Below are 26,740 nucleotides of genomic sequence, written 5' to 3' on the forward strand. Positions count from 1 at the left end.
TTTATTCTACCGGGAGCCCATCAGAGCTTATAGCTGCCTTTAACCAAATATAAAGGTTTGCGCTAACAAAACCTGCATTACATTAATTTCGAAAAGATAAAATACTATGAGGTCAACAAAGAATACATTCTGCATTTTCAGGATAATGTTGCCTTCTAGTCTTCTAGATGTTCAGAAACTGCCTCATACAGGTAGGTGCTGTGCCTCGCATTACTACTCTAAGTTAGGTGGGTTCAAAGTCCAATGCAATGTTATCCAAATGAGAGAGCAGTACAAATGATATTTGTCTTTCTCACGGATTATAGCCCTCCCGTAGATTGTGCAGTTCAAATACTTGACATAAGACTGATAATAATGGCACGACCCCGAACAAAACATCAACACAATGCATTCTCCCGGAGATTAACGATAACAAATAATCAATATTTCTAAAACGCCACAATTAAATAACGTCAAAATTTACCAAGAAGACATATTACATCTCTGCTAAAATGTTGCTTTTCCATATCTGAATCATTGGACGTTTTATTAAATGTATTCCTTCTAAAGCTTCTTGTTATACAGTATTTTATTTCAAAGAGTAAGATATTGCAGTGAAAAGAATGTGCAGACATGCAGACAAGAAACTTTGCAAACATTGCATTGAATCTTATTGCCAAGAAATTCGATTAATTCAAAGTTGTACATATAGTACGCATCTTTTGCTTTTATTTAAGTTAGACAAAAATAACTTTTAAAGACCAATATTGTTGTAAAACCTATGTAATAGAAAATGTCACGAATGGTAAGTAGTTTGTACTTTAGTTTGATTGATTCCCGTTAACAGTGCGGGGATGATGCGAATTGAATTTTTATGAATGACCCCGTCAAGATTGTCTGTATATTGTGAATATTAGGCAATTTTTTATGAATACTTGGCAAACATAATATTGATGAAACTACGGTATATTGTGCAGCACATGAATTACTGTTATGTATCATGTTCCAAAAGGCAAATCCGGTTTCATAGACGGATAGAAAGATGCTCGAATTTAGTGGGATTAAGATCCTGGAGTACAGGTGTAGCCAGTACGAGGACCGGTATCTTCACAGGTCCATCCAGAACCACAGGGGGACGCCATACAAAGGGTGGACCTGGCTTTCGCTCCATTGGGCACTGTTGGAACATTTTAACAAGTATGTCCTGTTAACGGTGCTGAAATACTTTGAATGAAATCGACACTACAGCAATTTACCCATAGGATGTTGACTAAAAAGCGATAGTAACAGCATATTCTCGAGACTGACTCTAATACTTCTGTGTTGTAAAAATAATATAGATCATTTACATTATCATTGTTGTGGATCATATGTCCCTATGTCTATGTCCAGGGTAAATGAATATCCGGTTATTTTTTAAGGGTCATCCCAAATCCCCCCACGCTAATTATAAAGGCATAGTTCAGTGTTTGACCACATTGATTTCTGCAATGCAACGGCCCTGCAAAAACGTAAACGAATCGCCTAGATAACGCAGATTAGCCCCCAGACTATTAGACACGCCCCTACTATTACTCGAAGAAATCAGCCAATCACGTTACCTATTGGTCATCCACGGTGACGTAATTTGCTTTAATTTTTTCTTTCAATTACAGGAGGGGAGGGTATCTGATTAACAGAACGGGATTTATCGATCCCATGGTCACTGTTTGAAGAACACATAGGGAGCCCTGACATGTGAGTGTGATATCTTTGCCAGTACATACAGATTGATTTTTGTGTTACAAAGATGTTGTTTTAAGAAAAAAAAAGCTTACCATCACAGTGAAATCCAACCTCTTGGTCCACACAGGTCCAACCAGGTGGACAGGGGCTCGTGGCACAGTAGTCGATATCTGTAACAATAAAGAGATATCTTAGATAATATGATTATTGCTAAATGTCAGCATAACCATCATAGATACTTAACACTTAGTCAAACATAGAAAATATATCTTGTCATAAAAATTAGGAAAGAAAAGTCAAGTCAAGTCAACGCCTTTCCTTACTGTCGATAAAATACACACAATATAACCCGTTTCAAACTTACCGTTTTCGCACACATCTCCGTCGTATCCAAGACGACAGAAACAGGCGAAGGAGTTGACATGGTCATGACACGTTCCACCATTCTGACAAGGGTTAGATGCACACTCATTTATGTCTGAAAAAGAAGAGAAATTGACGTGCTAGATATTCCAAGGGTGTAGAAACATTGAAGAAGTAGCACTGTCAAATAAGGTAGATACATTTCAAAGCCAATTTCCTAATAGTCACCCGTTTCACAGAAAACGCCGGTGTATCCGGGACTACAGGCACACATGGGGGAACCATTGAAGCAGGACTTGCAGAATCCGCCGTTCTGACACACGTTAGGTTGGCATTGGATCACAGCTGTGGGAAGGGATGCAGGTACAGTTAGTGAGAAGGTCAACATGGTGCAAAAATTTAATATATCGAAAACAACCAATTTGAAAATAAATAGGCAATATATTAATTAACACACCCTCAAATGCATACTATTTAGCTACTATTGACATGTGCTAGTTAATAATTTAGCAAAAGTAAACGTATCTATGACTTACGGGACTCGCAGAAGTAGTTGTGCTGTTCTGTGCAGGCGTGGAAGTCTCCTTTGTAACTCTGTTCCCGGTCCAGCAGCACACAGATGTCGAACGGGCCGTAGATATCACTAGCCATCCAAGACGACTGCACTGTAAAAATAAAAAATAAAATAAACGTAAACGTAAAAGGATACTGTATTTGTATATCAAAGGGGCTGGAAAACATACAAAGAACACAAAGTCCAATCAAATGCCCCCCAATCTACCAAGTAAATGCTATCCACTCCAATCGCTGTCGGAATTTTCATTATACAGTTTCTGTCTATCTTCGTCAATACGTCTATACCCGGCGTGAAAAAAAGCCATAAAAGAATAACTTACGAATATTAACTATATATATATATATATATATATACTATAATGAGAATGTTCTTAAAGTAAAATTTCCCTTAAGTTTTACAATGTGTATTCAGTTTTGTATACCCTAAAGATTAATGCAGCAAACAAGGGTGCCCATTAAAAATCTGACCCTTGTGACTGTAGAGTTCACTATTGTTGACTTGGCATACGTAACTTACACGACAAGGTAGAACCATCGATATGGAGGAGTTCGGGGGACTGTGACTTCATGAATGTCCAGTGGGAGACATCGTTGGTGCTCCGGATGATGTCATTCAGTATCTGCTGTTCATGAGGATCCTTGATGTCCACCAGCTGCCCTCCCATGAACACACAGGCTGCTGCGGCTTCCTTATGGGACAGGGCGTCTCGCGACTGTCGGTAGCACTTGTTGTTGTGGACTGTAATGTTTTGGCAAGGTAATTGGCATAAGAAAAAAAAATCACAAAACAGTACAAGCTCAACAGTACAAATGTAACAGATGTAAAGCCCAGTACAAAATTCTTAGGGGCTACGGCATCCTTTTCTCTGAAAGAATTACAGGTTTAACAAATAAACGTCTAGCAATAATTCTGAGCTTTATCTAAAACACTGTGACCAGTGTGAAATTGTTAACCGAAGTCAATAAAAATATCTAAATGGAAAATAATGTCTAAAGCACATTCTGTGAGTTTGAAAAAAAATCAGAATTCTGGACACTGGGCGGAAGTGAATGGAACTTAACGAACAGTAAACACGCACCTGTTTCACAGTTCTGTCCCAAGGTCCCAGATGGACAGGTGCAGGTGTAACTTGTTGAGCCACCCAAACACGTTCCTCCGGACCAACACGGATTTGCAGCGCAATAGTCTGTAATTGATAACGTTTACTTTAAGGTAAAGTCCTTCACGTCAAGAAAGTTAAACATGTAATGCTGTGCCATTTACTTTTGTATATGACCAGTTAATGTACTGACCAATTATCATGCTAGATTTTGGTTAACGTTAATGTATTAATACAGTCATATCAGTGGTATAGTACATGTTTTGACGATGTCAGTGAATACAAGTACCCCCAATGTTCACGTTTTCAATTATCAAGTTATTACAACCCCCTGGGCGAGCTTATAGAGTACACGTATGCTAATGAAGGGTCCATGGGGCAACTTAAAACATGGTCAAATCCTGTAACAACTTTTTAACAGACACACGTCAATATATCACCCACCTGCTCTAGCCCGTGTTACACAGATTGCCAACACAACCGTCAGAATAAAACGACGGTGGATCATCATGTTGAAGCCAAATGACGAAGATTTTTAAGTTTCAAAAATTTTACACACCGTCGAACCGTGTCAAGATGTCTACAATGGTCTCCTGGACCTTGTGCTGTATACATTGATTTGTTCTCGCCGAACAAACATCACGACTGGTGCTAAACTTTAGCCTGTTATCGTCAAGTGGAGACATAGTCCACAACTATGATTTCAATGGTGCCCTCGATAACCTTTTGGTGAATAACATATATTGGACTGGACTGTGACAACACGAATGGAGATAAGAATACTGACAATAATAAGCAATGTCCATCATTACCAACCATTACAAGGAATGTACCGACAGGTGTGACCGGTGCATTTAATATTAGCAACATGTTTCGCATGCAATGTTTTTCTTCGGGGCACATTTCGCTGCAGTCTCAAGGACAGTGGAGATCCCGGCCCTAATTTGGGACGTTGGTTCTATGTTTGTAGCTGCTAGGCATCGCCCTTTATTAGAATAGTTTGGTCTGTTTATATCAAAGATGGTGGTGTTTTACGCCCGCATGCTTGTTGTGTATCCTGTTTGAACACTGCTTTTCTGAGTTTGAACATTGCTTTTGCTGAGTATTTTCGGTATTGATATGGCACCCCCGTCCCCCAAAAAATCCGTCACAGCTCTAGAAATAATCTGTGTAATAAAAACATTGGATACAAAAACAATATGCGTAGCCATTGCGCACCACCAACTGCCCTGTGTGCAGACAGTTTGAAAATAGAAGAAAGGATGGCAGGCGCAAGAGAGTTAAAGTTGAGGGCAGACCCAAATCTGAGCCAGTGGGGGCAGAACATACTGTGTACCTCAGCCACCGATACTACACGACTCTCTGCGCAGGCGGGGTCAAAAGTAGGTTTGTTAAATAATGCGAAATCGTAATCTTGATGCATTAATATTTCCAACCGAAAGGGGTCGCATGGAGCTCATGTCAAAGAAAAAGAAAAGATGTCAACTTAAATATAGTACAATAAAATCTTACAGAGACAGAAAGAAATCAAGATCCATTATCACATGGCATTTGAATGAAAGCAAAAAAGTACTAAATAAAAATATGGCAAACACATTTGTTGTCAATATCCAAAATAGATCAATCAGAAATACACATACACATCATTAGCGCTGTCAGAAACATCCATCCATTGTCAAAGATTTGCAATCACATTTTGATGAGTCACTACTGAAAATAATCTATTTCAAAATATTCATAATGAAAATGTCTTTTCAATAACAAAAGATGCAACATTAATTTAATTTCCTATTTTCAATTACTAACCAAGTACATTCACAGTAATTGAATTGGGTGGAGTCTTTCAGTTAAACCATATGATTCTGAACTGTTTTATCTTTCAAAAACGCTGCATTTTGCATCAAAAAGGACCTACAGCTTGTAACAAATAAAATGCTAAGCACAAATGAATGGATTTCAAACAAACATAACATCAGGATAGTCCAGTAAATATAGTGGCTGTTCCAGAAAACAACAATAGGTTTAGAGTTTTCCCACTAGACATTGTCAATTTGCGATAAAGATATGTCATTGTCCAAACTGTCATATCACATACATTTTTAACCACATATTCAAATCTGATTACAAAAATGCTTTGCTTTTCCAACAAACAACAAAAAATACAAGACAGAATTTTGTTCTCCGTATGATTATTTCACCTTAAATCCAATCCTTTATCTACCAATGCTCCTAGAACAGCCAAACTATTCATGAAATAAAATGAATATGTACTGGTCATAAAAGCCGTATAAGCACACCAAAGTTGTGCCACCAACACACAGAAAGCCCCATTAAACAGTGTTAACCACACAAACATTTAGTGTTTAACTGGAAGTTAAGACACACTGTTTTTCCAGGTTAGATGTCTGCCATGATGAAGGGTTAACGACATGACACAAAAGAAGTGTAAGAGACAGACAGTTTAGTCGTTTGACCCATAATTGAGTAATGCCACACAGAAATGACAGGAAAGATAACAAAAGACCATACTACAACAGTTATGAATGCTGTGACTGTGAAAAGACAGGTTAGCCACTAGGACAGCTATTATAAAGGGCATTAGGAGGTGTATGAAGTGCAATTTTGTACCAGAACCCAGAAAAGTCTTTGCTGTACCATTTCAGTTTCTTTTGATTTCAGTTTCAGACTAAACATTTCCCCAAAAAAATCCATGAACATTTAATCTTACTGTCATAGTTTGATGTCAGTTGCCAAAATACTTAGCAAAATGAAACTGTCAAAGCCAAAAAAATGAAATAAAAGCATACTATGTACTAGAATTGGTAATGATTTCAAAACCATGTATAAAAGTTTTTAATCAACATTTTGCCTTGCTGATGAAACTTAAACATTTGGTACAATAAAGACTGTATTCTTAGTACCTGGGTTATCGCTAGGACACTGAGCCATCGTTTAAAAAATCTCCCCACAACAGTAATTAGGAGAAAAATCGCTTATGTTGCCACCATTCCACCGCTCTGAATATTGAATTTACAAATATTGATGCTGGGCTCGAAATACTGGGTGCAGGTGCACCCAAAATTGGAGCTGTGCACCCAATTATTTTCTGTGGGTGCACATGGTGCACACAAATATTATATATGGGTTTCTGTATGTAAAGATATCAAAGTATACTAGTATACATCATATTCTTGACATCTAAGTGTTAGAAAGATAATAAGAATTTCTGTCATGGTACTTGTTTAAGAATTTGATAATATGTAACTCGGTTTTGTTATTAGGTTTTTCTGACATTCTACTTAAATTAAAGTGGTGCACCCCAAAGTTTTTTGGTGCACCCAATTTTTTAAGCTCGGTGCACCAGTGCACCTAATCTCCAAAACGAACTTCGAGCCCTGTAATGTCAATGCAAGATACCCCCACAACCTGCAAGCAGCAAGGTATTTTTTGCTTGAAAAGTTTGCAATTTTAAGCCAAGTTGTTCACAAGACTATCCAGTGCTATAAAATGTCTTTATACATTTTTCATTATGGCTATTAATGTTTCTTACTTCTAATTCCGAGATTAACTCTTTATTAACTGATCATTTTGAAGATAATAAAAATCCAATTACAAATTGGAGATGTAACACTATTACAAGAAAGAGGGTCTTGAAGAAAAAGTGCAATTTGGAAAAGCTGAAACCAGTCCTGTCCTTTTTGCATATATCATTACATAGAATAATATTCTATGGAGTAAACATGTGCATATATTTTGAAGGAACTGTTTCAACAAGTTCTGCGTATGCTTGATAGAAAATGTTTCTACACGTTTTTTATATGATAGTTTGGCAACGGTTATTGGAAAAATACTCTATATGGGAACAGGACTGTTTGAAACATACTATGTTAGAAACAATGAGATCTGGACCGTGGCGCTACTTTTATTAAAACTGTTAGGAAAGAAGCTGTTATACATCATAGAAATCACAAACATGCTTACTGAGTAAACGGATACATTCTTAGAAAGTCGGACCAGGATACATTATAAACAACATTACTAATATTACAATGTATGTTTTATTTCTAAATTTTTTATGGAAAGTTCGAAAAAGCCGATCCAGTTCCTCAGCAGCACTCTTACAGAGCCACAGTCCAGAGAGACCACGGACTTTGTATCCATACCTTCTTCCACTTCATCAATAACATGAGTGGCGGTCACGGCGTTCCCGATCCCGTTGGATGCAGCGCACTGGTAGGTTCCGACAGCGTCGTGCTGGATGGACCTCAGCCTCAGCGTGCCGGCGACCTTGTGTGTAATGGTTTTATTACGAAGAAGAATAAAAAAAAACGTATCACATTTGCAGCCCAAGGGCTGAATTGCAGTTGATATTACAATATAATAAACTGGATCAGTATCTATCACCGGGAAATCTTTAAAAATGAAATACTTATAAAATCAGACTACTATGTACATATATATCTGTAACGTTATATACATAATATCAAGCAGCGAATGAATAATTGATAATATCAGTGGCGTACTATACTATACTAGAATTAGGGCATAGGGACATTTGAACAGCAGAGTAGGCGACCCATGCACGGAATGGCACTGACCTTGTCCTCGTCTGTGTTGGTGGGGAGGGTGCCGTTGATTCGGCTCCAGGTGTATGTGGCGGGAGGGTTGGCGGTGTCCACGGCACAGCTGAGGGTGACCGTGCTCCACTGGACGACCTTGTCCACTGGGTCCCTGGAGATGGTGGCAGAGCTGGGACCATCTGGGACAGTACAGGCGTTCAACTGAGAATGAAGGGCATGCTAGAAAATTCCTTATGTTATTTCTGGCACTCGTAAAGGTACAAGCACACTCTGGAGACTATAGAAATCAGTTGCCTGAAACTGAAGTGGATTTTTCATCCAAATCAATAACATGCATGCATAGTGCTATTGGTGACATTTAAGAGTTATCTCTATTTTGCAACAAAGTTCTACTGTGACAAAAACTATGTACAACCTGTTAAACTTATATCACGGCATGATCCTGTTAACAAATCCATCTCTGTTGGACTTTCAAACTTTAAACATCGTGACCATCAGGGTCAGACTTTAGCAGTGTAGTAGACATCCATCTTAGAATCTCAGCCTACTGTTCTGTGAAACCAACAACTTACCTTCTAATGCTGAAAATCGAAGCAAAGGTAAAAGGGAGGAAAATTAATCCTTCTGTGATTAACTTACATTGGACCTGGACATTGACACTGTTGGTCAGTGCTGCAGGGTCGTCTCCTGGGAGCTGCGGAACTCCGTTGTCAGCTGTGCAGGTGTACTGGCCTGCTGCGGCTCTCTGGATGTTGGTGAGCGTCAGGGTTCCCGTGTTGGGATCTTGTGCGGCATCGGCGGGGAGGTTAGCACCTGTCCAGGTGTAGGTGGGTGCGGGGATGCCACCTGCCTGGCAAGTGAGCAACACCTCGGTGACACCTTCCTGCGCTATCAGGCCAGGGGTGGCTGTGACTGTCGTGTCCTCTGGTGCAACTAGACAAGAAGGAAAAGATCAATGGTGCACACACACTAGATAGAGATGTTTAGTAAAGAAAACAAAACTCAGTTGTTATTCTAGCTGACAAGATGTCCTTGATTCTCAGTTACAGTATTTTACTTTAAATTCATCCCCTGAAAGAATAGGTTGCTGTTAAGGATGTGCGGCCCAACCATGAGGACTATGCCCAAAATGTTCCAATTTTTCGCCTTCTATAAAGCATGTTTGTCAGTAGCAATACAAAAATGTTCCAGAATACTTTTACATATTCATTTTCACCAGATTCCACTTTTATATTACATGTACATTTTCCTCAACTCCTGGTAATAAAACATATAGCTTACACTGGACGATGAGGGTCCTCTCTTTCCTATCCGAGGTGCCATCGCTGAAGGTTGTAGAGAGCTGGTACTCTCCGGCATCGTCCTTGGTGACAGACAAGAGTCTCAGGCTGGCCTCTCCAACAGGCTCTACCCTGCCCTGTAGGTTAGAAAGTAAAAGTTCGAGTTGTTAGAAAGTTCAAATTTAAGTTGCCCCTTAGGGGTGGCGTTCATTTCAATTTCTGTAGCCCTCGGCCCACACATTTGTGAAAGCCACTACAGAAGGGGGCTAGTCTGCTGGTGCTGATGTGCATTTAACTCCCATAATCTTTAGCATAAGAGCTGAACAGAGAAAGCAGTATGTACCATTTCTTAAGTCTTAAGTATGACTTAGCCAGCAATCAAATTTACAACCTATGGAATGGAATGCAAGGCGAACACTCTACCCACTCGGCCATTGCACTGGCCTGTAGGTGTGCAGGTTAACATGACCATAACGTCAGATTCTCCTGTCTTGATTTAAGCAAGATTCGTTGAAAGACACACGCTGTTACCTGACTTTAAGCAATATTTGACAAATACTCGGTCAACTCCAAATACTGTGTGCAACCTACACGTGCCTTCGTTGCTACACATCACTACATGTTAGCGATACTTACCCGATAAGCAGCAAAGACATCAAATGATCCATTATTGGCCTTGTTACCAATGCCACTCGATGGCATCTTTTTCCACACCTCAAAAAGCATACTGGCACCAGGTTCGGTTGTATACCCGTATTCCAGTAAAGCATCATCGCCAAGGTTTGTTCGTGTTGTGCCATCATCAGGAAGGGTGACTGAATTTTGAGCTGAAAAAGACGAAGATTTGATCAGCCATATCTCTCTACATGCCATATTCCTACTCCCTTTAATATCTTAAATTACATTCGTCTTACTGTTAAGGAACTAAAAGTGGTGACATTTGGTTAGGTGGTCCTTATCATGTGGAGGTGGTTACCCGTACAGGTTTGAGTGTGTAGACTCTAAACCTATAGGGATGAGGACAGTATTGAAGGGTGGGGTAGAGGGACTACAATATAAATTGTTGGTACATTTTGGCAAAAACTATATTTCAAAGATAGTGAGGAGAATAAATCATCACTAATGAGTCGAGACTGATTTGCCATGTAAGGCTTTGCTCTTCTTGTACTGACAAGATTAACTTTACATTGTGTCAACTAAGAGACAATAATGCTAAGATTAAATTCGTTAGCTGACAAATACGATTTAAAAAATGTTGTCTTCAGATACCTCTGCTCAACTAGTGTAGAATCCATGGGAAAATTCTCTCTTATCTGAATCATATCATGCAGAAAAATCCTGAGGGCAGAACCTAACTTATCAAGCCGTGGGAGGGGGGCAGCGATCGTAAATTCAAGCAGTTTTACTTTTCGTCCTCACATTACACATTCATCATCACAGTAAATATAGCGAAAAATTAATAAACTGTCCATCCAAGACAACCAACATGCCTTGAAGTGTCCCTGTTTCGTGTACAGTGGTAGGCTTTGTCACATTTTAATTCAGCAGCCTTCCGAACATGCGCCATTTTGACAGCACGTTCCGTCACCCCTATTCTCAAAGTGCTCACATCCAAAGTCAGCAAGACGGATCTCACCGGCGAAACCAATAGCCCTGACACGAGGACGTACTGTAGGGAGTTGGTAGTGTTAAAGTTAAAAGTTAAAGTTAAAGTTACCCGTACGTAGGGGTGGCGCCCATCTCCATTTCTGTAGCCCTTGGGCCACACATGTGCAAGTCACTACAGCAGGGGGCTGGTCCGCTGGTAGTGATGTGTGTTTCACTTCCATACTCTTCCTCATTAGTGCTGAGTGCTAAGCAGAGAAAGCAGCATGTACCATTTTTAAAGTCTTTGGTATGACTCGGCCGGGGATCGAACTCACGACCTACCGAATGCAAGGCGAACACTCTAACCACTAGGCCATTGCACCGTTGGTAGTGTGATGTGCGAAAATTTAGGGGAGCCATTCACAAACCATCGTATTTACCGCCATTTGCTTACCAAACAACGGGTGAAAAGTTTTATAGAACGTTATATCCGTGTAGTGGAACAGCAGAACGGATTTGCAATTGGTTGATGTGTTTTTGGGCCATGTTTTAATCGCGGCTTAATAATCAGCAGTTTACCGACATGCTGATTTGCCAATTCAACCTTGTGTAAGTACCGGTCGATTGATACAAATTTGTCGTTCTAAATATGAAATTTGATAAACAGCCTCGTTATATTATTGTAACGGATTAAAGTTCCGCTGGGAATAGAATCCCAAGGGAGTTGCTATCAGTTACGCTCTCCTTGAAGTGTTATTTTCTGTAGACACTACGGAAAGTGGGAGACCAATGCACGTGTACGAATGGTCGGGGAAACATAGTAAACAATGCACTAAACAGTTTCCAAATTGCTCAAAAGCCTGCTTGTTTTTTCATAGTTCAGTGCTGAATATGCTGGAATGTGTCGGATTAAGGTTCTTTGGCATTACAGCATGTTGCATAACTTAAGAAATTTTAAAGCAGCGATGGACTGCTATACACTATTGAGTTTACTAATAGTTAACAGAACATTAAAGTGTTAGAAAAACAATCCAAATCTATTTTTGGAGAATTTCAAATTACCCTAGTGTCAATCTCTTCTGTGATATACATTTATGTACATGCGTGTGGTTGTGTGTGTTTTCGTGATCGCACCTACCTGTTGACACGAACAGCAAATGGCTAAGAAGTACAAAGGCTAGCAGTCTGTGCGACCACCATAGGCCTGAATTAGCCATGTCGGCAAACGGCTCCTATGCCAATGATACTTTTAGAAAACGGTGCCAATTTTTCGGTGCCTTTTATTCGTCCTACTGACTACACGATATCTCGTACCGACACCAAATGGCGGTAAATGTTGATTATATCGACAGAAGTTGACGATTTAGACGTGCAAACATGCTATTTAGATTAGCCGAGCAGAGTCCAGATTCCGATATCGTTAGTGTGTAGACAGGTTATCGTTAACCCTCATCCGACCGTTACATTTTTACGACGAATCTGACCGTATGGGGTCATTTTTGACCCCATTTTGTTTTGCTCATAGACATATTTCTGCTGGCTTATTTTGTCATTTCTATGTATTTACTGTTTCACCAATCTATGAAAAATATTTTGACAAGTTTTGGTGTCAGTAGTTATTACTCATTATCATAATTTATGCAGAAAATGAGGAGAAACCACATTTGCTCTGAAAATCTACCATACTCAACCTACTTAAACAATGTTTTGTCTTATCGATTTCTAAACAAAAGTTTTGATGCAGCAATAATGCTTATAGCATAATAATGCTATCTAACAAGAAAAATACAATATTTGTGAAAAGTAACAAATTTATTACTTAATTATGCACCGTATTCCGCCATCTTAACACATACATACAATAACTCTTGTGCATTTTCCCGCAAAGATCTTTCTTGTAGGTTCCTTCTGCACATTCTGTCCATATATTGTTTCTTAATTAATTAGAAACATTTTCACTTTCATTAGCAAAGGTAATTAGTGTGTATTATCATAATTTATGCAGAATGCCGAAAAACTGTGTTTTACACTTAAATACTAAATTTCTTTCAAAATATTCGGTGTTTAATCATCTAAGCAACTATAACATATTGCTGTAATAGCAATGGTGAGGAATGCCTGTTATTTTATTGAAATGTCTTGATATTTATGTAATTAATGATTCATAATTGGCTGGGGTCATTTTTGACCCCACCGAACCAGACACAAACTTTCAAGTATAGCTTATACAATAATGGACAAAAGTCGGTGAAAAATTGGTAGATGTTGTAAGACATGTATACAAACAAATTCATGGGAGGAAATTTTTCTCCGATGAAAAATGATGCTATGACAGATAAAAATATACGTCTGGGGTCAAAAATGACCCCATACGGTCGGATGAGGGTTAATTGTTATTACCTCCACCAAGAAGGTAATGTCCATGGCTGCGTGAGTTTTTTTGTTGCTGTCTGTCTGTGTTTTGTTTGTGTGTTATTCTTTTTATTCTACCGGGAGCAAACCAGAGCTTATATAAAGGTTTGCGCGGACAAAACCTGTATTAGATTTGATTTTGAAATGGTAAAATACTATGAGGTAAACAAGGAATACATCCTGCATTTTCATGATAATGTTGCCGTCGAGTCTTCTACATGTTCAGACACTACCACATACAGGTGTGTGATGTGCCCCGTATTGATCACTCGTTCTCATAGAAATGTCAAAAATGGCATTTTTTTGGTCGAAAAATAAATCGGCTTTATTTGAACATTACCTGGATGTTAAGGAAAACTCCTCCTTTAACCATAGCCAACAAATGGCAATTTATCAGTTCAAATACTCGACATGAGACTGATAATAATGGCACGACCCCGAGAAAAACATTTACACAATACATGCCCCCTGAGATTTCTGATAACAAATAATCAATAGTTCTAATACGCTACCATTAAATAACGTCAAAGATTTGAGAACACATATTTTTTAACACATATTATTTTTCAGTAAACCATTTTATGCAAGTTTTAGCGTTACTCTAGCAATTGTGTTTACAATTCGTTTTTCTGTCATCAGCGCAGCCTGTACTATTCTCGGACGTACAGCTTGCAACATGATATGTGACACGACAACAATACCTTCTTCAGTCTCCTTCAATCCCAAGTCTCTTCTGGTTCCATGTCCACTCCTTCTAAGTCCTCTGTGGCTGACATTGGCCTGACAAATACAACTGGTCCTCTCTCAGCGCCTAACAGTGCCAATCAACGACGGGGTGTATGTGAGGGAGTCAATTGAGAACAAGTCACACGAAGAATACACTACCAAGTATTAGGAGATCGTCGCCACTGTACAGCTGTCAGAAGATACGACACTATCGATGGCAGAGATATTGAGAACCTAGAACGCCGTGGAACAGGCCGCGGGGTAGTCATTAAATAATGTTTTACTCACACTGTGACAAAAGTTCTTGTCTTTTATCAGTTGTCACTTGGGGCTCAGGAGCAATCGGACCTGTCATTTGGGGCTTCCTCAGCCGCCTGTTCTGACTCCAATTTATACCGATCTCTGTCTTGGCTGTAAGCATTTGACTATCTGGAAACCTATCTCTTGCTAGGTTCTTGAAGCTCTGCCTGGATGATGACCATGAGCTCGTCTAGTAGTTGGGCACATTTATCCCTGCACTGGCCAAGTTGTGTGCTCCCTGTAACTTGGGGAGTGCCTCCTTGCTGTTACAAATGTTACCTCTGAAGCTGTCTTCCTTGCTTCTGTGATTGGCCGGTTCAAATGAGAATATCAGTTTTATTGCTGATTTGAAATTAACCAATGGATTTTGCTCTAGAAAGCTGTACTGAAACTGAATAGTTTAATCACGTTCTACTTGGCAATCACTGAAAGGAACTACTGGCTTTGTTAAAAAATTGTCTCTTTATTCTGTAAGTACTCACAAATACTAATTGGAGGGTTACAGCAAGATGTCTAGATTTAATATGTGTTATAATCTGTATAGAATATTTTTTTAATGCATTTTATTGGCTTGGGCGTGGGTAAAATTTGCCCAAGCGAAACTGCAACTGAAGAGAAGATTTCTCCATAAAAAAACTGTCTCCGTTGTCCCTGTTGACGACGAGTGTAAGTAAAACAGGACGGCTGTCTTATTTCTGGGCGTGCATATTATTCTATTCTGAATTGTCCATTGTTCGTTTGTCGTAACAAATTACAATTTTAAGCCTGATTATCACCCTTCGTAGTGTTGGCACACTCCGAGCTAGAACCTTGTTGTATGTGTCATCGCAAATTATCTAATCATGCGCAAGGTTGACAAAGTCGCTTTTTCCTTCAGCTCTCTCCAAGTGTCGGTATTCCGCAAAACGTTTTGTATGATTCAGATTGTGGGCAGGTCGCTGCACATGTCTTGCGGCTTTGACATCCAATGTTACACAGGGAGTTTGGCGGCATAACCGGCAAGTGGTCATTTCCTTGTAAAGAAAAAAAAATCACTCTTCCTTTAGGTTCTGTAGTTTAGGTCAAATCTGTTATACAGCTGGTCCATTCTTCTGAAATTAAAGATCAGACTTCAACACGCATCATGGTTATAACGTAAGTTCAGCTTGTTTGGAAATGTTAATGCCCGTCCCAAAGCCACGCCCCACCTCGTCCCCGTCCCTGCGCTATCGTTACTGATATTGTCGTGTCATATGGCAGTACTCAGACAAGGGCATGACGTGACCTTTAACCAAGAAGAATAAGGCCATGCGCCACAGCGCGCTGCATTGCCGTGACCTCTGGTGACCCACCGCGTTTCGGCATTGGACCAGTTACTTTTCTTACTGCGTTTGACCTGCGACATGTTTAGCAAATACCTGTAAACACAAACAAAACAAACCGAAGAAAACGTTTGATACTTTGAAGAAATAAAGTTACTGACAGACGAGCAGACGAGAATGGCGTGGCTTGTGTTTAGAGAAGCGCGGGACGCGGGTTGCCTGCGACGCGGATCCGTTTACCCGAGGTTGGTCGTCACCTCCGGAGGTGCCACACTGCGTCGCGCCACAGCGCGCCACAGCGCGTCGTTTTCGCTTTTACACGGAGAAAAAAAGTGACGTAGGACGCGCGTCGCTTGATTTTTTTGCCTCGTGTAAATCGGGCCTTTGTTACAATCTTTGCTGCAACAAAGCCAACGGGTGGTGGAAGATAGCACATGTATTCTAACATGTATTCATGATTGGTGAGGCTTTGTGTATTTTAATGAAGAATGTAACATGTGACAACTACTCCGCTGCAAGCGCCTTCTCCATACTGTAAATGTATTTAAGTTCGCGGGGATTTAATTTCGCGGTAGCGGGAAAAGGGACTTTTCGCGGTGGATTTAAGTTCGCGGTAACACCATAGACTGCAATCTAATATCATAATAGAAGAATTTTCGCGGTGGTTTTAAATTCGCGGTGAAGTGGTCACCGCGAAAACCGCGAACATTAATCCACCGCGAACATTTCTGCATTTACAGTATAATGTGTGTTTTTTGTGTGAACGGTGTTGTGTTCATGTATTTACGTATGTATTTTTTCTTTGTGTGTACATGCATACATTGTGTGCATACCGTTATGTGTGTATACATGTATGTGTTTCTGTATGTCTATATGTCATGTGTGATTATATGTTCTTTTTTTTCGCCAAAATTTTTTCCTCTACTTCTCTCCAACTCGCCATCTCGATTTCTTTCGATACTCTCATCTTCTTCTGTGGAAGCAGCGGTGGGACGAGGAGATCTGCCATCTCTTCTGAGGCCAGCCTCACGACCAACGAATGAGCACGTCGTGGGCCGCAAGTTTGGTCTTGGCTCTCCCTAGGGGTTCGGGTAACCTGATTGTCCACCTGCCCAACAGTAAGCCAACGCTTGGGTACTGCATCTGCGTTCACGGGGTAAATACCGGTAGCCTAAAAGCCTTTCTTGACTGTCGCCATCGTGAAAGACTTCCCAAATACTTAATTCAGCACGCGGCTGATGTTGCGTTTACAAATATCAACCCTTGGACGATTGTCCCAAAGAGTGTCTTTTAAGGTGAAAAAACATGTCTTATCGAGGGGTTGCAGGAAGTGAGAGGTGTATGTGTGGGGTGGGGGTGAGGCAAAGGAGAATCACATTTTCATTTATTGCTGGTTGGGTGGTCTTCACCGACAGGTGGGCTTCGCATTGGTCCATGATAAGGAGGACAGGCCTCTCCTGTGGTACCTGCCTTATATAATGATTGCAAAAAAAAAACATTTCTCAAACAAGTCTTTGTCTGTAAACCCAGATTCAGACACAGCGTATAAGAAGTTGTCTGGTACTTTCTGTGGGTAGGCACCACTTGGGAAACTTTGCTAATAAATGATCATAGGGGTAAGCGCCTTTCCCTCTGCGGTGATTGCCAAGTGGAAGGTTAGTCTGTCCTTTGTACCAGAACTTCTGGACGGTACTCCCCGTACACCCTTGGGAACTAGTACCCTTCCTCTATTCATCTCCATAGAGATGCTCGTCTTATCGCAGTTGTGGATAAGGTGCGGTAGATTGTTCTTATCCAACATGTCTTTGTATAGCTTGAAAAAAGCATCGATGACATCTTGAAAACACATCTTGGCACGCTCTCTGGACAGCAGATCCTATGCTCACTGTGTGATCGTCGGATGTCGTTTTTTTTGAACGAACGCCACCACTTCCTACCAGCCACAAGCCTTTCCGTGGCTCTTGTCTCCCGAAACCGTGGAGCAGTATGTAACTTATTACACTCTTTCTCGTGAATTTCACCGGCCAAGGCTTTTAACATCCGTACGGAAATGGGATGAGGCCTTCTTAGGCGTCAAAAATTCGTTCAGCGGATATGGCCTCTTGCATCTGGGCGTCACTGTATGTTTTATATGCCTTGACGTTGGACTTGATGGGGGTCCCTAAGCCATTTACGGACAACGGCTGCTGAAGGTTCATTTTTGCTGAAGGTAACGAAGAAAAAAATAGTTTGGTTTGATTTACAACTATTACAGTATAGGACCGATAGAAGTCTAGCCTCTACGACATATTTTAACATTTTTCATATGTTCACCACCGCTAAAGGCTATCAGAATGTTTTCCGAAATCAATGCGCAATATATTTGTAAAATGTCATCCATAAATTTCACTTGTGGCCTAATCGCAAGAAAAATTGGTCTGCCTGACACCCCTGGAATTATATGCATGTGCCCTGTCGTACCATTGCTAAGTCGCTGTCATATCAGCTTCACAATCAACAGTTGACGGTAGGGAATGTCTACGCAGGGCATTGTGCACACATCTAATCACCTTTCATGTCAATTATAAACTAATAAAGTAATAGTTAATACTCGTCGTCTGCATTGTAGCTGTGTTACAGTACGTGTGCACATGTATGTGTTGTACAGTAATGTGTAGTGGATACATATTACTGTGTATGTGCACATTACTGTGTAAGTGCAATGTGCATATTACTGTGTATGAACTTATGATGTGCTGTCTATTTTTTACATACATAGTCATAGATCAAAGTGAACAAGATGCAATCGGACACGTTGAGAGAGATGCAAAATGTAAATGTCATCTTTTCACACCACTAGCTAACTAACTACCGAACATTAAATTATTTGGTTACAATTTAAAGGATATCTTTTAGATAACCATGATTGCACTCAATGTCAGAGTTTACGTCTACGCAAAGCTACGCAGCCGATAGCACCTTAAAACTCACTACTTGTGAAGAGCCAGCAGGGTCTTCTGGAGTGTACCTAAATCTCTGCTCAGACTGCAGAGGAACAACAGATACAGTCAGTCATTAAAGCTCATAGCCCGGTTGCAGGATGGACGGTACAAATTTGTGCTAAACTTTCTGTGTTTGAAAAGAAAAAGTGTTAAAACATACTGCAGCATAAACATTCTGTGTAGGAACGTATATATCCAATTGTAACATGTAATACATTGTTGTGAAACCAAATACTAGTGTAACGTGTGACTGGTACGAGCATGAGGATTTGCAACACCATCATATGCAACCTAATACTTAGAATGTTAAACAGACCGCATTGATCACCGAATTCCTTGCCTCCTTGACAACTCGATCAACTGTACTATTGGACTGTACTGCCTTCTTGACTAGACACAGGCAACACGTATCACAGTGTCACCTGGTTTCATTGCATTGCGGGTCGTCACTAGCCTGGGTACCATCCGGGTAGTAGTTCGCTCCTATTTTCGCTTCGGCTATCCTGCGATTATACGGAAATGTGTGCCATCGATCGCACCAGCACATTGCGGAAAACCTGTTTTGTTATCGAGCTCCTTAATAATATCACGAAGACGGTCTCCTCTCGGGATTTATTTATCTATTTCAAACAGACAAACTTACAAGAGCAGGAAGCTGCAGTCTTCCTGAATTGAGTAAGATTTGTTACATTAAAAACCGAGGCGGCCATTCTCATCATTAAGTCTTCCAGCCAGACCTTGCCCTTAAAGTTGTGGAGGACATCGTGTTTCCCACCAGTGCTTGCTACGGTCCCAGAACCACAGCGTTCGCTCCACCACTGACGCGTCCCGAGCAGCCTGTCATTGAATAGCCAGATTGGCAAACAACGATCGGCGGCCACGACTTCTTGCGATAGCAAGCCGCCGCCTACGTCTATGGGGGCCTAAAATATAATTCATTATAGATATCATTTGACTCTGTCCGGGAGCTGGCAAGACAAGTTTTATATAATTCTTAGTTTATGATATGAAATTCATGGTAATCATTTTCTACTAGATACATGACATGTAATGATACATTGTAGCATTCATGTTGACAGTTTTTTCTTATAATAAGAACATTTCATGAACAGTGGGTCAGTGGCAATACAAAAATTGGCACAACATTTCATTTCCTGCATATAAATTTTAGTTGTATGTACAGGAGTTTCACAGGAAATTATATCGCAGGAATTATTTTGCTTGTCTTGCATATCACCACCAACATAACTTTGCAAATGACTAATGCAAATACCAAAAAAATGCTAACTAGCCTTGAATAGCGCAAGCACAACACTTGCCAGAGTAACAAAAATAGATTATATACAGCAACATATTTAACTATTTATATCCCATTTCAAGAACAAAAGGAAACTTTACTGCACTTTAAACAACCAATAGTATATTTGTAAAGATTATTAATCCAGAATACAATAAATTGAAGATGATTCCGTCTATATTTCTGGGTATATTTCAAATCTTATTTAGTCGTTTCGAACGGCATCCGCCGGCCGTTCTTCGCCAGTGAAATGAAAAGAAAAGTTTACAAATCTGCGGAACACAGAATACCTTTTATGTTCTAAATAAATAAAACGGGTACGGTGTTCTAAAGTAAACAAGACATGTAAGTACTGAGGTATTCTAAACAGTGTTCTGCTTTGTGGCTTTTGTGCTTCCCCCTGCAGCCACAAAGTTTGTTAGCAAAACTATACCCTAGCATCATGTTCTCCCCTGTCACTGTTTCCACCACTGGAAGGGTTGCCTGAGTTGAGTTTTGTGTGTACGCCGGATTATTGTACGCCCCGTCCATGGCGACTATGGTCAGGGCGGGCTCCCCGTCCTTTACGCTTTCCCCCCGCGCCTCACACACATTCCTAAGCTTCCCCATGTTTTCTGCTGAAGATTCCTCTGTTTCCCGAAGTACCAATTCGTAGGGTTTGTTTGTTGTTATTTTGTAATTTGCTGCTAGTACCTGTTTTTGTTGCGCCCATTAATGTGGCTACCTCCGTTATGCCCATCGGAACTTTTGTCAGTACCAGAGCCATTTGTACTGTCTTTTTTTGGTTGTTTTGGACCCCTGGTTACCCCCTCCCGCCTGTCTCAGGCTCTTTGTATAATTGGAATATTTTAGTATGAAAACCGCAGTGCGCACTTGTCGCATTGTAGAGCTTCTTTATACCCTGTTCCAAATTTTCGTTCGAACGCGGGTGGCATTGTGACATTAGGTTACCGCCACGGTAACAAGAATCGTCACGTCACCATTACGGTAACCAAAACCGGCAGGGGGTGTGGCAAGTTATGTCAGGCTTGTGTAATGCTGTTTGGGCACCAACAGGGGGCGCTGATCCAGTACACCAGTAGTAACCGTTAGTAATGTATGCCGCGCGCGCTCGTATTCGGGCAAAGTAATGATACAAAACAGACAACATAAAAAAAGGAACCTTCAACGTCCTGCACATAGCCTTCAATAAAATTTGAATACCCCTTCTTCTGTTGTGACAGTGGAATTTTCGCCGACTTTTTTGCCCATGCGTCGACGCTATCAAACGTCAAGGGCGGGATATTGCCTAGGTACTTGGTCCACTGTGTTACGGAACACGAGGAGGCCATTTTGTTTCCTTGCGTTCCAAGCCTCGTTTTCGTGTAAACATGGCCGCGGCGTGAATAGCGTGTATAGGAGTAGAACTATTTGGACGTTGTTTTTTTTATGTAATAGGTTGAAGTTATTCACTAAGTCCATAAGGGCCGGTAGGTACATGTCCCTTGGCTCTGGCACATTTTTGGTCTGAACATGAACAGATTACATACTTTCCAGTAGGCCGGGAGTGTCTTCTTTTGGTCTGAGTCGTCCTGGTGTTTCGCAGTTGGCAGTACGGGCCATTTGGCAGAGATGATTTTCTAGCCGCTGGAATTTTTCCGTCGGGTGAGGTGATGTGTTCCATGTCTGTCTCGGATGCGCCACTTGAAATCGTCCCTTGCGTGGCCGATGTCTCCCTCTACTTGGGCGGCCGCCCACGCCAGACATTGTCACCCCTTGAAGTTCTTTGCTTTCCGCATAAAGACGGCGTTGCACCGCCTTTTGAGGCTAGACAGTGCAGCTTACATCTTAATATCACTTGTGTGTGACAAGAACAAGCAAAGAAATAAAGTTGTTGTCTTAGCTGTTTTAGTGTTTTATTTTTCAGTTATGGCAGGAAGTGATGCAAATCTGCCAATCACCCAGAAGTAGTATGCCGATTGGTTGTATTCCAAAACACAGTACCTCTCCAAAAATTATTAAGATAAAGTTTGCACCTGGTGGCATTTGGGTAATCCGAGTTGAATATTGATCATGGCCTTCCTATCATTATCGAAACATAACCGTATTCGATGTTCACTGTCACCAATTTCGCTAATTTTTGTTTGGCAAGTATTTTCTAATTTTTAATCTCAGAATCATGGCAGAGTCCCGCGCGCGGGAATACTTGTAACGTAATATTTCCCGACAGCTAAAGATACACATTCCTTATCTCCAACAACCTGGCAATGTTACCTGGCTTGTAGAATTTTGCGTGTGAATGATTGCTATGCACTCGTTTTCAATCTTGTCAAGCATTGTTTCACTATGCAGTACCTTCTCTCCTTGTACCTCTGAAATATTTTCTATTTTATTCTGTTGTCTGCTGGTCTACTAACCTACGGCCATCGACTCCCTTCCATTTACTCCTAGGCCTGCAGCCAAAACGTTCTATACCAACAGAGTTCTGTAAGCAATTGATGCAATCGTTTAATCATAAACTTGGCACTTATTGCATCAACACCTAAAAATCTTGTCTAAGTTGACTTTTTATGTATTAATGGTATGATGTATTTTTGTTTGACCCGACCATGGTGGCTAGTCTCAAAGATGGAGTATTGTACGCTACGTCCTTTATGCTTTCTGTAGCATAGCTTTTTTAGTTTCCTTGTCTGTTTTCTGGGGACTCCTCAGTATCTGTCATTCCTATAAACTTTCTAACCCATGATATCCATAGGAACTTTTCTGAGTGCAAAAGAAATTTGAAAATATATAACCAACCCCCTTTTCATTGTTTCGCATGGATACGGAAATATTTCTATCTCAGATTCAAAGCAACAGACCTGGCGGTAAGAACGTAAACCTGTATTATATGCTCGCAGTGCTTTTTACTACCTGTCCCGACTAAGGCTACATCCAATAATGCGAATGCAAATTACTTGATTTATCCTTTATTCATACAAAATCGATCGCTAAGCAAAACGTTTGTGCAATGCTTCCACTAGAAATTAATCTGAATACTGAAAAAGTTTATATAAAAAACACATTACCAAGACCAGCAACATACTCATACCCTTTGATAATAAACAGTGACTGGATTATGTGGGGTAGTAGATTCCTGGAAAGAGAGGAAACATCAGGGTCCTTGTCAAAACCGCCCATTCACATTCAGACATTGCCAATTTCCTGTTTCAGCCTTTTGTAAAATCACGATTCTTTTACCTGTCCGCTTCACAATAGGAAGGCCCACATAATACGTGTCCGTATCTGATGAATGAGTCGATATGTTATTTGTATCTGGCAGTGCTTAACGCAGCATGTAGCCAAACACGAGTGTCAATTTCCTCGTTATTGTACCTACAGCATATTTATTTCTGTGAGTACACGTCTTAATGTGTTTTTTTTGTGTGTGTTTGAGAGACTCAAAATACGAAAGCTGATAAATGTGTCCAATGACACCCTACTTACATCCCTGAACGTAAGTACATCTTCCTTCTGAATGTTCAAAATAGAAATTCCTGTAAGAAGACATATGTTTTGTACAAGAACAGGAAAGAAATGTATGCCTCAACAATTTTTCTGGCATAATGGATAACATTATGTCAAAAATAGAAGGACTCAGGCCAACTTGAGTTCTATCAGCGGATTTGACCAGGGCCAGGTCTTTCACTTGCCTGATTAGTTAAGCTCTATAGGGTAATAATAAGAGATTTTAAATCTATTACGGTTTATCAGCATCTCATGGCTCTCGTCTAATGCAAATTTAAAATTTCGAGCACTAACGCTAGTGACAAAAACGCTATTTTTTCAAAAATTCCAGAATGTAATTTGGGCATGGTGACATATCAGGCAGATCTAGTGGAATAAGTTTAGAATATGTGACACGGTCAAAAAATGGAAAACAGGTGCCATATTCTTGTAAGAATGCAGCAAATTTCAGTATGTCATTAAATCATTATGAATTAATCTATGGAAAAACAAATCACTTCATCTTGAGCATAGGTAGTGGATCAGAACTCAGCAAAATCCTATACTCTGTACTATCTAAATCAATCTCTGGATGCTCCATGTCTACGGTCTTCCTACATGCATTGTCGTACACAATCACTAGCGGCGCGACCTATCAGTATCTCGAATGGATGTCATGAAGACTCCGTGTTGACAGAATACTATAAATATTCCAGGACTAAGAGAAGAATGACATCCATACATCTTGTTACAGCGTTGACTCTGATCTCTGCATCTCCTTTTTATTTTCCAGTCCGTCTCTATGCATCCTTTGTATATTTCGCTTGGCCGCGGACAAGTGGCAAGGTAGGGAAGAAGAAATATCCCCGAAGGTATCCTCTTCTTCTGGTGGTGGATACACACTGTTGTCATGTTTGAAGGTAGGGATATCATATCCATGATGTCTTCAACCAAAGCAGACACATCTTCAGTAATTCTGTTTCCCTCAGCCTTATAAACTTCAAAGAAGAAGTCTGGGGATACTCGTTTGATGTTTGTGCGCATGTCCCGAGTCTCTTGTGCAGCTACTCTGCACTGGCGATAGGCTTGCATCCGGTAGGTGCGTTGAAGGATGGGATCCCCCAGAGGCTCCCTCAGGTTTTCAACGCGGGAGAGAAGTGCCGAACGAAGCACGGTCTTGTTGATGTTATTGGCGTTAAAGTCCTTGTGCACACTATGTCGTCACCAACGCCTTCCTTCTCCGCCTCGATCAGATCGTGACAACATGCACATTCACGGACTGTCGGCATCGGCTGGCAGTGTGTGCACCGGCACCATGTGAACTGCCCCAGCCGCCAGTTTTCAGTCTCTACGTCCCCGTCCCACTCAAAGACAGTCATAGACTCCAAGAGCTCCGGCTCTGACGGCAGGGAATCTGGGGTTACAGATCGAGCTCGAGCGCGGACTACTCTGCTTCCCTCCCCTGTCCCATATTTGCTCGCTGCGGCGAGGCTGGAAATTGTACGCGATAGGGTGGAGGCTCATCCCGTCAAATTTCTCTTGAAGAACGTTCCCTGGCACTTTAATGGGAACGCATGTGAAGTTTTAGCACTTTTTTGACCCCTGTCAAAAAGTTTCCGCTTACAATGAGGCGATGCTCTCTTGCATAGAGGTGATGCTTTTCCTCGCAGATACATGGATGGGTGAGGTGCCCTGTCTCTCGGCTGACCATATTGGAAGTGGTTAATGCAGACTCGAGTATTTTTGGTCACGTTGTAATGCTGTCTTGAGATGATACTTTGCCAATTTTTATAGTATTTTTCAGGACAGCTGTAAAATCTGATGGACGCCTTTCCCATGTGTTCACTGACGTGCTTTTTGATTATCTATCTAGAAGAGTTGAAAATTGTATCAACATGATGATAACATGCCATGGCTTAAAACACCCTCAAACACCCGAGTGGGGTCCATTTGGACCCCAGGCGTACATTTTGAAGTGCCATTTGAACATTTTTGATCTGTCTTATGTCTTATACCTTCTCCTAAGTTTTTGCAAAATTGGTAAAATAATGTGGAAATTATAAAGAAAGTTTGTGTTCAGTCCCTCTGGGGTCCAAACGGACCCCAGCAAAAATATGCAGTTTTTAAAACAAATTTAAACTTTGGACGCTAACTCCTTAGCCACTTATATTATGACTACCAAACTTTCAGACGATGATAAAATATAAATCTTAATGCTCACAAAAATTTCTGTGTCATCAACATGTAATGTGACGACATTATGACCTAATCAGGGCGGCGATCTTGGATTTTGACCAATGACGTCATGAAATTAGCATAAATTATAAATTTTAAGTCATGAAAATTACATTGAATTTCATAGAATTTAATTGTTGTCAGAAAACAGGTGTAGTTTACCAAGAAAACCTTGTTTAGATTGAAATAGTCAAATTTTGGCAAAAGTATGCCTTTAGAATATGGTTGCCATGGCAACCCCAAAAATGATAAACTTACTTTATTGACCAAAAACTTTTGCGAACAATATTTTGTGGTAAATTACCAAGTTTCGTAGCTTTAGCTCTAGCCGTTCATGAGTTATGCGACATAAATGTTGCTGAGGGCCTCAAAATTCCCCTTTCAGGTTGGAATAGGTTTAGTGCAAAACGTGGTCCTTCAGAACTTTTGCATAAATTATGATAATGAGTTGGAATTAGCAACACCTTAACATCTCAAAATCTTCCTCTTACATTGACGAAGCAATGTATACAAAATGATTCCCGATAAGGAATGATACTGAGACTTTATGAACAAAACATTTTGGGGTCCGTTTGGACCCCACTCGGTCATTTTAGTCGCAAAAAAAGGTAGGGTGCTTGAGGGTTAAAAAGTAGTTGAAGTTCCAATTTTAATCAGGGGCCCGGGGAAAGACGAGGCGTTGAAATCGGCAAATGTTGTCATGATATGATCAAAGAACAAAACAGCATTCGACACCTAAGAGTTCCCCCAAAATAGGTTTGGTCTCCGCCCTTACTACTATCAAACTATGTAATAATGACTACTGTGGATAATGTGCGGGGCATTGTTTTCAA

General features: G+C 40.5%; 1 protein-coding gene across 1 annotated transcript; it reads right to left on the reverse strand.

The window, feature by feature from the left end:
• Positions 1-550: 550 nt before the first annotated feature.
• Positions 551-12,474, reverse strand: LOC118405935 (fibropellin-1-like). Its single transcript, XM_035805790.1, has 13 exons — positions 12,329-12,474; positions 10,240-10,430; positions 9,605-9,740; positions 8,963-9,256; positions 8,342-8,502; positions 7,907-8,030; positions 3,723-3,830; positions 3,161-3,382; positions 2,604-2,732; positions 2,296-2,412; positions 2,069-2,182; positions 1,797-1,874; positions 551-1,156 (listed from the first exon to the last, which is right to left on the reverse strand). Exons 1-13 carry the CDS (start codon positions 12,405-12,407, stop codon positions 1,041-1,043), a joined length of 1,869 nt encoding a protein of 622 aa, XP_035661683.1. The 5' UTR covers positions 12,408-12,474; the 3' UTR covers positions 551-1,040.
• Positions 12,475-26,740: the final 14,266 nt, after the last annotated feature.

Source organism: Branchiostoma floridae, chromosome 18 (genome assembly GCF_000003815.2).
Source record: "Branchiostoma floridae strain S238N-H82 chromosome 18, Bfl_VNyyK, whole genome shotgun sequence".
NCBI lineage: Eukaryota > Metazoa > Chordata > Leptocardii > Amphioxiformes > Branchiostomatidae > Branchiostoma > Branchiostoma floridae.